Source organism: Seriola dumerili, unplaced genomic scaffold (assembly GCF_002260705.1).
Source record: "Seriola dumerili isolate Sdu_G_001 unplaced genomic scaffold, Sdu_1.0 BDQW01000003.1, whole genome shotgun sequence".
In the NCBI taxonomy this organism is placed as follows: domain Eukaryota; kingdom Metazoa; phylum Chordata; class Actinopteri; order Carangiformes; family Carangidae; genus Seriola; species Seriola dumerili.
The window spans coordinates 16,682,576-16,699,072 of record NW_019174258.1 but is presented as its reverse complement, the minus strand read 5'-3'; the positions used below and the strand labels follow the sequence as shown (position 1 = coordinate 16,699,072).

Sequence of the window (16,497 nt, the reverse complement as noted above, 5' to 3'; positions counted from 1 at the left end):
AGAGTAGTCTAACCTAAGTCCAGGAAGCTGATATATTGATATGAATGAAAATGTCAGCAACAACAACGCCCTCGCAGGTGATGGTGCACTTGCTAACATTTGAGAGAATTTGAGGGGGGGTAGGGGTGGGGGTGGGGGGGTGGTAGGGTAGTTCGACCACAGGTCTCCCCACTGGACCGAGGGAATCTGTCAAATAGTGCAGTTCTATCTCTGTACAGTACTAATGCAATTAGTAAAAGCAGTCACACCAGGAAAAGCTTCTGTGTTGTGTGAAACTGAGAAAAATAGACTCTTCTGCACACCACCACATGTGTGTGTCTTAGTNGGGGGTAGGGGTGGGGGTGGGGGGGTGGTAGGGTAGTTCGACCACAGGTCTCCCCACTGGAGCGAGGGAATCTGTCAAATAGTGCAGTTCTATCTCTGTACAGTACTAATGCAATTAGTAAAAGCAGTCACACCAGGAAAAGCTTCTGTGTTGTGTGAAACTGAGAAAAATAGACTCTTCTGCACACCACCACATGTGTGTGTCTTAGTGTAAGTGTGCAAAGGTGTAATAATTAGTTTCTCTTCAGTGTGTTAATCTATTAATCTATTTGTGTAATGAAGGCAGCCATATTTGCTGTTTTTCCAACTGTTGACATGATTGATGTGTTTTTCCATGTCGCTATAAGAGGTTTTTTGCGTGAATGATCATTGCTTATTTTTACAAGAAAGGACTATTCAGCTCAGCAGTTGCATGAATCAGATGTTTGTACATAATGTACGTGGAACATCACTGACACTAAAATATTTAACAGACTCAACGTGTCTAAAATTGTTCTTGATGAATCTGTCACGAAACTTGGTAAAACACTGTAAAAATGAAACAATACTTTGACATTCTCACAGTCACCTGTGAAAAAGAAACAACAGCACCCTCTATTGGATTTTTGTTGAAAATGTCCGATAGATTCCAGGTAAACTCTTGCTAAAATGCTCCACTGTGATCACACAGATTAGGTCAGTTACCTTTCAGTTTGATGCTTTTGTCTGCTCCAAGTCTGTCCAGGACTTTAGTCCAGGATCCTCTGGTGACCAGGCGGCCTTTAGACGTCATGAGGACGATGGAACTGTAGAGTGAGAGACAGTGCATCATTGTAATGTTCACATTCAGCTTATCATAGGTGCATGTGTCGCCTCTTTTCACCTCCAGCCTGTGTATTGTATTGGAGCAATACAATGAAATGTCTCTGACAGCTTAGACAGTCGATGCATCTTTCAAAAAACAAAGGAAACGATTTGGCAGAATATGGAGGCAAACCATCATGAGGAGTCTTAAACAGAGAGCTAGGAAACAGCTGAAGAGTTTTTAGGGTAGTTAGGTTTGACAGCGGAGAAGTTTCGTACCCGTCTCTCAGTCCACTGACGTAGTTGTCAATCTGTGCAGGGATACCCTGCAGGATGGAGTTCTTGAAGCTCTTGCTCTCCACCACCTTCCCATCATGCCCGTCAATTACCGTCAGATGCACCCCGTCGTCTGCTTGGTACAACTTCTTACCATTCACCTGTCACAAGAGAGTCACCCAATCACAGCACAGCTCTGACAGCAAAGCACACTTCAGTTATATCACTGACTCAGCAGTACTTACATCAAACAACACGGATCAGTCACATTATGTCTGAAAAAATAATAACTTCATCTGTCTAAATTCATCTTTTGCACAAAGCAGTTTAGTTCTTCACTATCTTAATCATTTTGCGGTACAATGAATTCTGGGTAAATTAAGACTTTTGTTCAAAATAAAAAAAATGATCGACCAAGGAACCACATCTAACCCCTCAGCTCCGTTCACCCTCAGCAGAAAATGTTTGTCTTTAGGAAGAATTCAACAGTTACGAGGACGTTTAACATGAAGAGTGAAAGAAAAATGTGATTTGGTCTAAAAAGTCTTTCTCTTCTCTTTACTTTCTCTATAACAATGTTAGCAAACCACAAATTATGAGCCATGTTTTCCTGTTTTTTGTTGTTGGATGCTACTGGTTAGTGCAAGTGTCATTGATTGTTACCATGGTAACATTGGTCTTAGGACTGAGTTAGCCTGGGGGTAAGGGGCTGGTTCCACAAAGGTATGTCAGACTGGTCTGTAGTGTTCATGTTGCTCATAGATCAGTCTGATGTCAGACTGTTACACACAGATACAGACTGACTCATTTTAAGACTAAAACATTAGACATCTTTGTGTCTGACTGTTTGTTATATCTAAGCTAGAGTCAAAGTCTGTCTTTGTAAAACCAGGCCCTGTTCAATTTGTGGGTGGGAGTAAAAGTGAAGAGCTTTTACTTTTATCTTTTATCACTCGTATTCAATAAGTGTTTAATGAACTGCAGTAATCTATGCATGAAGCCATAGAAAAAGCTAGTGGTCTGAGTCTCAGCTGTTCAAGCAAAGTGACAGTGCCTCTACACCTACTTCTACACTGTCTGTATGAGACAACGGATACCTCAGTGAAGGCAAAGTCCTCCTTGATGTGGAAGAAGCGAGTGTTGTAGGATTCCAGCTTGACCTCCAAGAAATGTTCTGGTGAATGCTGAGGAGAGACAAGCAGAGGAACAGAGCTGACATCACAGAGCTGCACAGATGATGTGAGATAACCACAGCTGAATAAGACAGACATTCATACAGGATGTGTCACATAACCATACAGCAAATAGCTCTTCAATCACAGTGGAATATGTTTCTTAAAAACAGTCTGAAGAGTGTGTTAAATTTATTTATTTATACATTTATTAAGTATGAAAATATTTGAAAAATGTATTGATTAATTCAGATGCATGTGTCACATGACAGCTGTGCAGTATGACCACATAAGCAGGAAGCCATAGTGACTTGTGTTACCTACGTTTTTCACCTTGGGAAACATTGTGGACGGGAATCAAATGATTTAAATTTGTATAAATTTGTATTTATATCTTGTTAACTGACTGGATTATTGAATATTTTTAGTTTGTGTGTTTTTATTTAATTTATTTTGCTTTATGTTTTGCTCAGATTTGTTTTGAAACTTGAATGAAGCTGGTTAAAAAAAATACCTCGCATCAGACATTTTAACAGAAACGCTCAGGTGAAACTAATGACATTTACCTACTGAAACATACTGTATCTTACTGTAAATGGAGCAGAGCATCATTAATCATTCATTAATAATATTAATGACATTGGTGTCATATCTGCTGAGTCTGAAATCCTTCACTCTTCACTGACAAGTGGACTTTTAATGATCACCTATAATATTATTAATTATTATTTATATATTCTGCTGAGTGAAATTTAACAGTAGTAACATCATACTACAACAGCAAAAAGTGTTCAGACCTGTTTAGTAACATCCAGTTTTTAATTAAAGTCTCTTGAATGAATGAATGAATGAATGAATGAATGAGGACACACACACAAACACAACCACTTCTTCTCACCAGCCTGGCGTTAGGTGTCTTCCTGGGCATGGGTACATCCACGACGGGCAGCTCGGCGTGTCGGGGGTAGGCCTGGGCCATGCAGTTGCTGGGGGGACTACCTTTGGGGATGATGGCTGTGATCTTCACCCTCTCACAACCTTTGACAGAGCAGAAGGCAAACTGCTCCCTGTCGTTGTGGGCCTTCACCTTCAGGAAGAGCAGGCTGCAACCCACACAGCAAAGCTTCAGACATCAGACATTTCCTTTGGTGGTTTGCAACCACAGAGAAAAAATACACTGTGATGTACAGATTTATTTGATACTTCAGTTGTTCCTGCGACCAACCAGCACCTGACCGCTCATACTGGCTGTGCATGGGGAGTTTTGTTCACAGGTGTATCTTTATCTTTTACTGCACTGAGGACATATAGGACATGTAGTCATTAAATCAAACCTCCAGTAAAGTTATTATCCGTACTGCTCTGTTGTCAATATCACAGTTTCCTGACCCGCTTCCTGCTGCCTACCTACTTCAACCTGTTGGACTTATTGTAGTTGTGTCTGCACTGTTTTCCTGTGCAGTGAAGGATGACAGCTTTCTAAGTTTGCTCAGTTACAGTTTCACCTCCACATGAAGTCCTTTAGAATTACCAGGTTAAACTGACCATCTGACCTCTCATGTCTCTGAACCTGTTGGAAACCAGGGCTGCGGTCGAAAAGAGTTTTTTTCTTAGCACGGTTCAAACTGAGTGAAGTAACCTGAAGTATCTGAGCAGCATCATGATCAGAGCTGCTCTACTTCTCTAAAGAACAAGGAAAGGAGGTTCAATGCTTCCTATCTCATCTCCTTCCTTTACAAAAGGAAAGGAGAAATTCTGTCCCACAATTCCTTGCTGCAGTGATGCATCATTGTAGTTTCACCTTGGCAGACCCACATAAATGTAGAAACAACAGAGTTTTATGTTTGAGACTCGATCCAGAACCGATGGAAACCCTTGTCTGATCAACTGAAGCCCAAATCCATAAATATGATTCTCTTTGAATCCAGTCAGGAGTCATGAAGAACAAACATATCATCTTTATCATCATCATAACAATCTATAAATATTCTGCTCGCTGCACTAAAAATAACTTTTTACTACTACTACAAAACTCTATATATACAGTATTCTATAATCTATATACTGATGTCTGAATTTAATTCACTCTGGCCCAGACTCACTTATTTTCATTTAATTATTATTTTACCGACTCAACTTTCTCTATTTGTTTATTTCTTTCATCTTATTTCAACTGTTCAATCCTGTTTGCTTCGTTTCTGTGGTTAGGAAAGGAGGATTTATCGTTCATGTGTTATAAATAAAGTTGGTTTAAAAAAATAAGAAGCTTAGTGTAAGTGCAGTTGGATTTTCTCTGCACCATGTTTGTCTTTTCCTAAGTCCTTATGAATTCTCCCTCACATCTTTCCTTGACCTCATGACGTTTTCCATCAAGGTCAAGGAGAGGTGGTTCAAGAGGAGATTATTTTGACTTTTCAACCACAGCCCAGATCTCAGCTATTACTGTGATGGGTTGGAGTTGGTTTACCAAAGCTTAGGTTGATGTGTGGGGACCAGAAAATAAAAAGCCAATAGAGGCTCTTTAGGCTGAATGTTGGAGTTGCTCTGGTACTGATACTAGTATCAGAAATGTCTCTGATACTGCCAAAAATACTGGATCAAGTATCGACAAGTGCGTGTCCATGCACTGTTCCAATACCACGTAACTTATTAATAAACTTTACAGTTTCACACCCAGGAATCGATTTTTCTTTGCTGCTCTAGAACAGCAGTTTACACAGGAAGTTGTGCCTCTAGCAGCTACTTTTCTAACTGACTTTTGGTAAATAGCATAACGTTAGCCATTAGAAAAACATTAACAATTTGGAAACATGTTACACTGGAAAGTCCCAGCAGGAACAAGGCAACGTGTACAACAGGCAAGGCTTTAATATCAGGGGGTGGCACTAGTGTTTGGACAACTAGTGTAGGAGCTGTTATTTATTCCTAGATTTATTTATTTATTTAATGAGCAACAGTCGCATTAGATAAAAAAGTGAATCTTTACTCATGTATTCGCTCATGTTTTACAAATCATATCAAATCCATATAGGTTTAGTTGTAAACAGCTGATAAACCTACACAATGTTTTTAATGCATTGGTATTGGATCAGGATCTGGGAATCAAAAAGTATTACTGATAGTGTCACTGTGTCTGACCTTGTGTCTTCCTCCCAGTAGTAGTATCCTCTGGTCTGGTGGGAGTGGTTGATCTTCTCCCTCTGCGTCGTCCTCATGAAGACGCCGGTCTTGCGGGTCTGTTTGGTCAGGCGGTTGTGGATGTCGGAGATGATGGTGAAGGTGGTGCCTTGTGGGTAACAGAGGCCCACGTTGATCCAGTCATTTCTGACACAACAAACAGAAAAAGGAAAAGTAAAATACTGACTTCATCTCGCAGCAGAACCTGTTCTCACAGGATTATTTAATCAGTTGAATATAAACTGAGGATAGAGCTGAACAAATTGCTTGATTAACTGATCTAGAAGTAACAACAGTGAATTTTATTCATTTATAAAAGAACAATGGAAAACACTCTCTGGTTTTAGCTTCTCCAGTGTAAGGACTTACAAGATGTTTTACTGTTAGCTGCACACAACAAGATGATGACGACAATGATTTGATCCAGTGCAAACAAAGATTAATTGCTGCTATAATTATTATATAGTAATCATAGACTTAACCTTGTTATTTGCAGTAAACAGGAGATTAAGTGTTTGAAATTCAGACAAGAAAACAAGTGAATAACAGCTTGTGCTTTATCTTCATATGTCCAACATTAAACATCTGGATGCTGCCTATCACTCAGCTCTCCGATTTATCACCAACAATCCACACAGCACTCGTCACTGTGACTTGGGCTGGGCTGGCCCTCCCTTCTCTATCGGGTGAGATCAACACTACTATCTATTCATCAGTCCTGTGCCCAAGACATTCTACTTTTAGTACATGTTCTCAGGACTGGCTGACGTTATATGTTCCAGCAGTAAATACTAATCTTGGTAGGACAGCCTACCAGATATCATTTCCCTTCCCCCATTAGGGTGGAATAATTTACAGAACAGACTGAAACTGGACACGCTGATACTGATATTAGATTACCTGTCTGTTGTGGAGCACACAAGGTCTATTATTAAACACTTCACTCCAAAAATATCTCACTTTAAACTTAATGGTTTAATGATTGCTATATACTGAATTCACAGTTTAATAATCCAGTCCATGGATTTCCTCTTTAGTCCCACAGAAGCTGCTCGCTGCAGCACTGACTGAAAGATTAGGTTTTTCCAAATGAATGAATGAATTAAGAAAAAACAAAAGATTCAAAATGAATGGAAGTCAGAGCCTCTGTATAAACTCCACCAATGTCAACATTTCTTCAACAGGACAGCACATTTAAAAGATTATGATCCATTTAGTTTAGTTACAAGATCCTTTATCAAACCTTCAGAATCAGCAAGAGGTAGCTTTATTTTAATACATCACACTGCTCAAAGAGCGACTGACTAAACTATGATCAGTTAGTGAACCTGAAGAAACAAACAACAGCTGACAAAAACAAACAAGTCGTATTTCAGCTCCTCCTGCAGAGAATCAGTCTCACTTGTTTCCCTCCATGAACTGTAGATGGGGCTGTTGGTGTTTGCACCATCAATGGAAATTGGGAGGGAGGACTCAGGCCATGGGGAATAGCTGACATGCTTGAAATGACAACCAGCCTTCATGCATTTTAAATGGCTGCAGGCCGCTCTGTAAACACTCTTTGAGGGGAGGACCACAGAGCGAGGCTCTCCCCATTTCTGTGGTGAGTCCTCATGAATAACAGAGCGAGAGGAGCGAGCCGACAGCCTCCGTCACATTACTTCACCGCCCTGCCGTTTACCGACAGCCTTTAAGGAGGGGTTAGTGTTGAAAAACCAAATTAATCCTGTCAGCTAACTCCCCATGTCACCACTATCACGTTTCACTGTATATGTGTTCCCTCTGTCTATATTCTCTCTATAACTTGACAACAATTCAACCACTTCATGGATGAAGTCATCAGTATACTTCAAACAAAGTGCCAGTCAGACTCTGAGACCCCCCCCCCAAGTTATAATTCATAACTTTTCCACATTAAAATGTCTAGACCTGTGTTCTATATGTTGTTGAGTTGTGTTCTTACAGTATCTCAAATGATTCCATCAATTCTCAAACCAGAGAAATCTGTGATTTTAATTATGGTAATTGGTCACCTGTCAGTGACATCATATCCTCTATGATCATGTGACAGTGTATTTGGTGACAGAAGCTCAACATTGACTTTTATCTAGTTTTAAGCCACATACACTTTTGACACCTTGGTGGTTTTCAGCTCTGTATTTGAAGCAGATGAAGGATTTTAGTCGTCGGACGTCTGGATCTGAAGTTATCAGAGAAACAAGCTGAGGAAATGTTAGACAGCTCAGCTCCCAGCTGCTGGAGACGTCCTGTCCTGTGTCACTGAAGAGCGTCGCTGAATCTCTGCTTTTTAAAGGTAAACTGCTTTCTGGGTGTTTCTACTGGTTTTAATCCCCTGGTGTGTTTGTTATGGAGAGGAGGACACCTCTGTGGAGAATTCAGCTGCTGGTAAAAACCTGCTGAACGTCTGCTTCATAAGTTATCAGAGAAACAATCAGAACAAAGGTTAGCATCAATCTCAGCTCCAACTCTTCCCTGAGTCTCTGTCCTCCGTACAGCGTCGCTCCAACACTGACTTTACATGTCAAACTGCTTCATTCAGTGTTTTTAACAGTTAGAATCACCAGGTCTGTTTGATTTCCTGAACCACTGACACTGAAGGAATCCAAACCGGGAGGAGCTTATGGTAATGGTGGTGAAGACAACAACTCCCATGATCCCACGCTATTTCATGACATCACCCAATGCTGTCTTTTGTTATTGCTTTGATTGAGAGAGCCCTAGAGGCAGAAGTTAGACTGTGTGTTTAAGTTTACATGCAGTGTGTGATTTTTTTCTCTTAATTGCATCTGTGTGAGTCTGTGCACTTCTAGTATTTATTTGTTTGTGCTGTTTAAAGTGTTTTCATATATAATCCTTTTTAAACGATCCAAATTCAGTCATCTTAGGGCGTTTTCACACTTGGTCCCACTCGGCCCTCAAAACAAATAAAGAAAACTTGACTACACTAAGTGTACTTCTCCATTATCATCGACTTCTGTCATACGTGTGTGTTGCGAGAGAAACAGAACGTAGTGGACAGTTGTCATTTGATGGTTCGTTCTATATGTAAAAGTACAGTAGTTACTTCCTCGCCCATCAGTCTTGCTGTCGTTACCATGGTTCTGTCTAGGTGTTTTACAGCCTGTGATCTGTGTACAGCAGGATTAAAACACACAACGTGAACCTGCAGCACTGAAAAGGGACACACAGTGAAGACACTTGAATCTGGCACATTTACATCAAACTGATAATTCATGCGTGCGACGTGCTGTTTAACAGTCTCTGAGTGAAGGTGGTTGTTTTTTCATGAGTGTGTGTGTGTGTGTGTGTGTGTGTGTGTGCTGTTACAGGTCGGGCTCATGTGTCCACTGACTTGTTGAAGTTGATGAGCCAGATGGTGACCTCAGCAGGCGCCACCTGGTCCCAGTGGATGGTGTAACCTTTAGCAAGTGTGATCACAGGTTGGAACTGCTGGTAGTGTTTCCTCTTCCCAAGGGCGCCCTCTAGTGTCAGAGGCCGATCAGGGTACTCATCCCTCACTATGTCCATGTTCAGGTTGGCAGGGTTACGAGTCTGGACGTAGATCTGAAGAGAACAGAAGAGAGTTAGATGCTGTGGGCTCAGGTTTACCTGTTATTTCATCCATGTAGTCATTCAGACTGAGACAGAAACCTGGCGCGTGACCATGAAAACAAAAAAAAACTAAACAGCTGTTAACTGATGAAACTAAATAACATTCATATATTAAAAATCTTCTCCTTTTTGACATCTGTGAAGTTTTTCATTGACCCAAAGTGAGTGACTCTAATGGTTTGGTGAACTGCTCATTAAACCATGACGTGGTTTTACATGAGACTATGTAACTAGCTGAAATCATGAGCAATAGATACAATACCGATATTGATCCCAATACAGTGCGTGGACTGTGTTCCAGTGTCAATCTGTTTGCATATTTCTCAAAACACATCGAATACACTGAATATTACAAACAACATATTTTTAAAAAATGCTGTCATAAATAATCTCAATATTTGATCAGGAGTTATCCAAGACATCCGCACTATTAACCATCTACAACAGCTCCAGCTAATTTGCGCAACACCCATGAACAATTCAGCCGACTAAGATATGTATGAATGATTTCTCATTTCCCACAAACACATCAAGTTATTCATGATTCTGCAGAACTCTGAGATTTGGAAATGCATGTGATGAACTGACGCTAAACAGGGTGTAGCAGAGGGTAGATTTGTGTTTGTGAAGGCTGATCTGTGAATGTGGGTGTGTGTGGGTGTGTGTGTGTGTGTGTGTGTGAGTTTGACCCCTGTTCACCCACCTGTGCGTAGCGGCCGCTGCAGATAGCAGCCTTCCAGTCGGGCACGTCGATGCAGTCAGGGTGACGGAGCAGCCAGTTGTCCTCTTTCACCAAGAAAGCTCCGGGATACTCGCTGACTGAGCCGTCAATGTCGTGGAAGACGGTCGTCTTGTCCCCGTCCATCTGCATCTTATTAAACCAGGGACCTGGTTCCCCAAAAAACACCCGAGACGTGATCTGCAGCAGAGGGATCGAGTGAGAGGCAAACATTTGAAGCTCACAGTGGGTGTTTTATGCTCATATGCTGATTTCCAAATGTTCTATACTTAATATAAAATATGGCTAAAGAATCTCCATATAAAAATATCAAAAATTTTTTAAAAGGATCAGATTAACTTGATCTGAGTTTTAATTTCTTTGCACATTTTTGATAAAAACTTGAAACACAGAAAACAGTTCAATGGATACAGTGAGATTGTTAGTGATGATTTTTTATCCCCATTTGATTTCAAAGTAAAATCAGTTCCACCAAAACCTCTGGATTTATCAGTCCAGATGTTTTAAGCCCTTCACACTGACTCACAGGGACGTGGTCGAAGGTGATGTCGGTGACGTTGTTGTTGGGGCAGCTCTGCCACGAGTTGTTGAGCCTGAAGCCAAAGGCGCTGGTGTGACGTCCATCCAGAGCTGTATATTTCCGAAATGTACAGTTCTGCACGTTGATGGGGCCGTCATAGATCTGCATGCCCCGGATAGGAAAATCACTGAAACACAGACACACACACGTTTGTACAGCTATCTTTGTCGGGACCTGTCATTGACATAATGCAGGAGACCAAAAGAGAGCGTGAACATTAGCCTTACAGTCATCAGGTGCTCTGTGTCTGCTAGAGGAGGCAAGTTTGAGGTTTAGCTTGCTGAGGTTCAGCTCGCTGAGGTTTAGCCCTCCTGAGGTTTAGCTCGTTGAAGTTTAGCTCGCTGAGGTTTAGCTTGTTGAGGTTTAGCTCGCTGAAGTTTAGCTTGCTGAGGTTTAGCTTGCTGAAGTTTAGCTCGTTGAGGTTTAGCTTGCTGAGGTTCAGCTCGTTGAGGTTTAGCTTGCTGAGGTTTAGCTCGTTGAGGTTTAGCTTGCTGAAGTTTAGCTCGTTGAGGTTTAGCTTGCTGAGGTTTAGCTCGCTGAGGTTTAGCTTGCTGAAGTTTAGCTTGTTGAGGTTTAGCTTGCTGAAGTTTAACTTGTTGAGGTTTAGCTTGTTGAGGTTTAGCTTGCTGAGGTTTAGCTTGCTTTCAAAAATATCTGACTAGTTATTGGCTTGTCGCTAACTTTTTTTTTTCAGAGATTTGTCACTTGAAAACACCACTGAAGAAAGACTGAAACAAAAACAGTAAAGTTGCTGGCTCCGAAACAATGAGCTGAAAAACACGTCTCATATTATATAACCATATGTCAGGTACCACACCATGTATATTCCAGTTGAAAAAGTCAGAGTGTTTTAGACGTGTTGTATAACAATGTGAACACCGTCTGATGTGTTCAAGGTCAGACACACACCAGGACGTGGTGGTACAGTGGAAAAACAGACGGACTAACGACTATGATTCACATTCTGCAGTGTGTGCATGACTCCCTGCCTTGGATGCTGATGAAAATCTTTTTCTATCCAGTGGCCTTCATAAAATGTTCAGCGCGGCACAGCGTGAGAGCACGATGGCAATCGCATGCCTGACTTTATCTAGTTGCATCAAAGAAAGTCAGGCTCAATATGAAGCATCCAGACTGAAGCCCTTTATGTGGACTTCTCTTTTCCCCACACAATAAAGGAATCTGTGATAATTCTACTGTTGAGACATTCCTTCTTTACTCTGCCAAGTGGGCCGAGGCTGATTCCGAGCATACCGAGTCTGTCTCCCACACATACCAGCCTCTATTAAACTCGCACTCCACCCAAATCTATCTTTGGAGTTTGAAACACTGGGCATGAAGAGCGGCTGTCAGACGTTCTGACTGTGCTCCTTCATGAAGAAAAGCAGCTGTGCTCAGGTTCAATTAACGTCAGTTCAAAAAGATTACAGAGGCAACAACTAACCCATGGTAGAGGATCTCCACAGTTGGTCAAACATTTCTCCATTGTCCATCCATATATCGTCACTTAACACACAGTTTACATTAAGGGTGACCAGACGTCCCCATTTCCCAGGAACAGTCCCTGTTTTTGGTGGCCTGTTCGCAGAAATGTCCCCTTTTTATTACATGGGTAAAAACATTGGAAACTAGAAATGTGGTTCCACATTTGTGCAAAATAACACTTGGTATCCATAACCCACACATATGAGGCGTTGATTACAATGGAAAACAGTTTCTGTCTGTAACTTTATCTTTCATAATGACATTTATCTGAAAAGTGTTTCATTGGTCCCTGCTCTCCCCTGTGGTCTACTGCAGTTTCAAACTGGGTTACATTAAGTCTAGACATCAAGGTTCCACAAAACAGTATTTCACTGACTATGTTGAAATGGGAGCGTTTATATGTGCATGAGACTTATTCCTGCTGCCTGGACTCTGCTCTATTTACCACTTTGCACTACCACCAGATTTGGCTTTTTCACTGGGTCACCAGTATACCATAACCACAGTAATAGTGATAGTAGTGTCCATATAAACACACTCAACATATTAAGGACCCTAAATGCTTTTTAAAAATAATGGTTATATGTATCGTAGATGTCTTTCACTTTTCATCAGCATTAACTGATCTTTCAGCTGCTTGAGCGACCAGCCGAAATTACAAAATCAAACAAATCATTTGTTTTTAGTCCCTAATGTGGCTGCATACACAGCTGATAAAACCAAACCAATGAGCTGAAAGAGACAATAATTTTCGCTTACATGCCACGTGGCAAGGTCCTGCCAGTGAGGTCAGAACCCCCGGGTCCCCAGATCCGGGCGTCAGGGAGAGGCATCCCGTGATTGTCACTTTCACCCACAAACAGCGAATTCTTCACCTGCTGGCGAGAGCCGTCATCGTCTGGAAACGTCCCTCCACTGCACACACATGACAGGGACAGTTAGAGTCTGGAATAACCAAATGTAGTGATAGTAGCATTGCTAAGAGTAGACGTAGTAGGACAGTACTCTAGAGTTGTTTTATTGATGCTATAGTGAGAATTCACTTTATTTACATTACTTGTAAGTCTGACTGTGTTTCTTTGTTGAGTAAATGTAGCTTTAAATAAATATGAATCCACCACAGGTGAATAATCTGTTGTCATCCCCAACACTTCACTTCAGTGATGTGAACAAAAGCACAAATACAAACAACTTGTTTCTCTGTTGTCACACCCTGACAGGTGACTATCGAGAACAAAAAAACACAATAGTTAACAGAGAGTTATTATAGAGAGTTATTGCTGAGGTTATGGGAGCCAAAAAAAATAAAATACAGACATAAGGAAGAGGAAGTCAGTGGTCAGTTTGGTACGAATGAATAACTGATTAATTTCTTTATTTCTACATGAAGCTAAACTATTAAGTAGTTTTCATCTAAGATGGACGCCCGATACACATTACATCTGCTGCATTGTCTCTCTCTGTATAACAATGTTCATCTGTGTTGTATTAAATAAAAGCAGGTCAGTGGCCCAGCACCTCGAGCATGTGTGTGTCTGTTATCCACATACTTTGTGTACTTACTAATATTCATATCATGCTCAGTGATGCAGAAATACACAAAGAACTTTGAAAACTATAGAGCCAGTCTTCCCCTGTTTGAATACAAATAAAAAGGAAATTTTACCTAATTTTTACCACCAATTTTTTCACAACAAGATCATTTTCACCTGTCAGGCTGGTACTCCTCTAAGTACTGTATAAGGGCAATATTGAGGAAAAAAAGAAATCTTAAATTTTGAGGATAAAGTCGTAATATTATGAGAATAAATAACTTCACAAGAACTCATAATATAAAAAAAGTCATAAATATATGAGAATTAAAAATGCAAAATTTTGAGAGAAAAAAACATAATTTTTAGGAATATTACAAGCAACCAATCAAACAGGTGAAAGGACAGTCAGTGTCAGCCTGAGCTGCTTCTGGCAGCTGCTGTTTGTCTGTCTAACTATAGAATAGACTCAGTTTCTTCACAATCTTTTCAGTGTCCTGATGATGATGATGATGATGATGATGATGATGATGATGATGATGATGATGATGATGATGATACTGATGAGCCAAAAGTTGAAGTATCTCCTTATTTTTTAAGTAGAACTTTACAGGATGCTCAATGTTTCACATTTTAAAGCTTCTGATATCCCCCCTCTAAAACAACATGTGACCTAAAATTACAACTTTATTTTCATTATATTATGACTTTATTCTTGTAATTTCACATTTCTTTTTTTCCTCAGTGTGGCGCTAATACTACTCAGCCTGTGAAAACAGCTGTGTGATATGTCAGAGGTTTTGGAGGAGAATAAATCTGATAACCATCGGATTGGGTTTTGGAGAACAGAAAACTTGAAGTTTTAAAGTGGAAGTGTAGAATCCAGGCTCTTTGGATTGGAGCTTGAGCCAGACTAGAGATAAAGCGTCACGATAGCTTGGCCCCTGGCGCCCCTGATTCTTTTTTAAATATGCGTCTTGAGAGTTGCCCAACTTTATGGATGTAAAACTAAACAGCTAGGGAACGCTGTACATCTGTGCATGCATATCACATCTCCTCTACATGTATACAGAGTCTGTCAGGAGTCTGTCAGGGGTAGATCCATTAAAAAAACACATTAAACCACATTTTAAAATGCCAGACCTTACCTTGCGAGAGTGAGGCCAATGCCATTATCAGCAAATCTAAAGCAGAAAAAGAGAATATTATTTCTGAGGCTTCAGAGAACACACACACTTACACAAACACGTCTGAAGGAGATAAAGTTATTATTAAATAAAGATGAAAATAGGACTTAAACAGGAATTAATTTCTCACTTTCATCTCTGTCATTAAATATGCAGAAAAAAACAACCACAGCTACCTGAGACTCTTAATGATTTCAATTACATTCAGCTGACAGTTGACAAACTTCACTCAGACAAACACTTACACCCACTGAGCACTTTCTTAGGAACACTGAAGCTCATTGAACTCATGTTGATGACACCAGTTTGAGACATGGAGCATGATCCTGCTGGAAGGAGCCATTAGAAGATGGTGAACTGTGGCCATGAAGGATGAACATAGTCAGCAACAATACTCAGGCAGACTGAGACAATCAGACTATGATTGTGTTACGTTGGAAGATTGCTGGAAGGGGGGTAGGTGGAAAAAAGGTGATAAATTTTGAAAACACAACAGGTGGTGAAGCACAACTAAGAAATAATCCAAAATTCAGGCAAAACAAAAACAAAAAACAGAATCACCAGGAGACAGTTGGAAACAAAACAGATGAAGTGAGGAAAAGGCACAGACTAAGATACACAGGGGAGGCAGGGATGATTGGACAAAAGTGAAACACATTAGTGCGCGACAGACAATCCCAACAGAGGGAAACTGGACAAAGACAAGGGCCCAATTCTAATATGGCCCCTATGCACTCCCACTCAGAGACGGAGCGTAACTCTGTGTGGAGTCACATTCAGGGTTTCTTCATTAGGCAAGCTTTGGGACGCCCTCACCTTTCTCCGATGCAAGTCCTAACATAAAGAGTCAGTACAAATAGTCTTTAGAGAGGCAGACTATAACAGATCGATGTGTATCACGGGCCTAGAATGCTCCAAGATTAACACCATCACACCACCACCCCCAGCCTGGACTGTTGAGACAAGGCAGGTTGGCTCCATGGATTCAGACTTGTAGCCTACAATGTGCTGCCTCAGCACAAATCCAGATCTTCACTCTGAAGCTTCTCTGCTCAGCACAGTTGTAATTGAGTGGTTAGCTGAGTGTCAGTAGCCTTTCTGTCAGCTCCAACCAGTCTGTCCATTCTCCTCTGACCTCTGACCTCTCTCATCAACAAGGTGTTTCCTCCACAAGTAAGTAGTAATTCACTGAGATCACATGTTTTCCAAATTCTGATGTTTGAACAGCAACTGACGCTCCTGACCTGTAACTGCAGGGTTCTATTCATTGCACTGCTGCCACATGATTGGCTGATATAAGCAGAATAAGCAAGCATACAGGTGTTCCTAATAAAGTGCTCAGTGAGTGTATATTCACTCACTTATTTGCTTGATATAAGTATTTCCTGTTTTGCAGCACTACTCACTGGCAGTCATCCAGCCACACATCCCCTCCTCTCAGCCAGGCTCCGTGGTCCTGGTTCTTGTAGGCCACAAAGTGGTGGATGAGAGCAGGGACTCTGGGTTTGAAGGGGTCAGCATCCTGGTGGGGGCCATACCTAAAGAAATCCACAGCGCCCACAGCAACACAGACGTACACAGAGTTGAGAAAGTTTGAGTGTTTGCATTT

General features: G+C 41.0%; 1 protein-coding gene across 1 annotated transcript in view; it reads right to left on the bottom strand.

Annotated features, from left to right (window-relative positions):
* Window positions 1-16,497, bottom strand: part of cemip (cell migration inducing hyaluronan binding protein) — a 198,561-nt gene that overhangs the window by 3,188 nt on the left and 178,876 nt on the right. The window contains exons 18-28 of the mRNA XM_022743348.1: window positions 16,295-16,426; window positions 14,850-14,885; window positions 12,929-13,084; window positions 10,631-10,811; window positions 10,069-10,284; window positions 9,106-9,317; window positions 5,694-5,879; window positions 3,454-3,658; window positions 2,481-2,567; window positions 1,387-1,544; window positions 1,009-1,109 (exon numbers count right to left, since the gene is read on the bottom strand). Of these exons, the coding sequence (XP_022599069.1) occupies window positions 1,009-1,109; window positions 1,387-1,544; window positions 2,481-2,567; window positions 3,454-3,658; window positions 5,694-5,879; window positions 9,106-9,317; window positions 10,069-10,284; window positions 10,631-10,811; window positions 12,929-13,084; window positions 14,850-14,885; window positions 16,295-16,426 (1,670 nt within the window). The remainder of the gene's footprint in view (window positions 1-1,008; window positions 1,110-1,386; window positions 1,545-2,480; window positions 2,568-3,453; window positions 3,659-5,693; window positions 5,880-9,105; window positions 9,318-10,068; window positions 10,285-10,630; window positions 10,812-12,928; window positions 13,085-14,849; window positions 14,886-16,294; window positions 16,427-16,497) is intronic.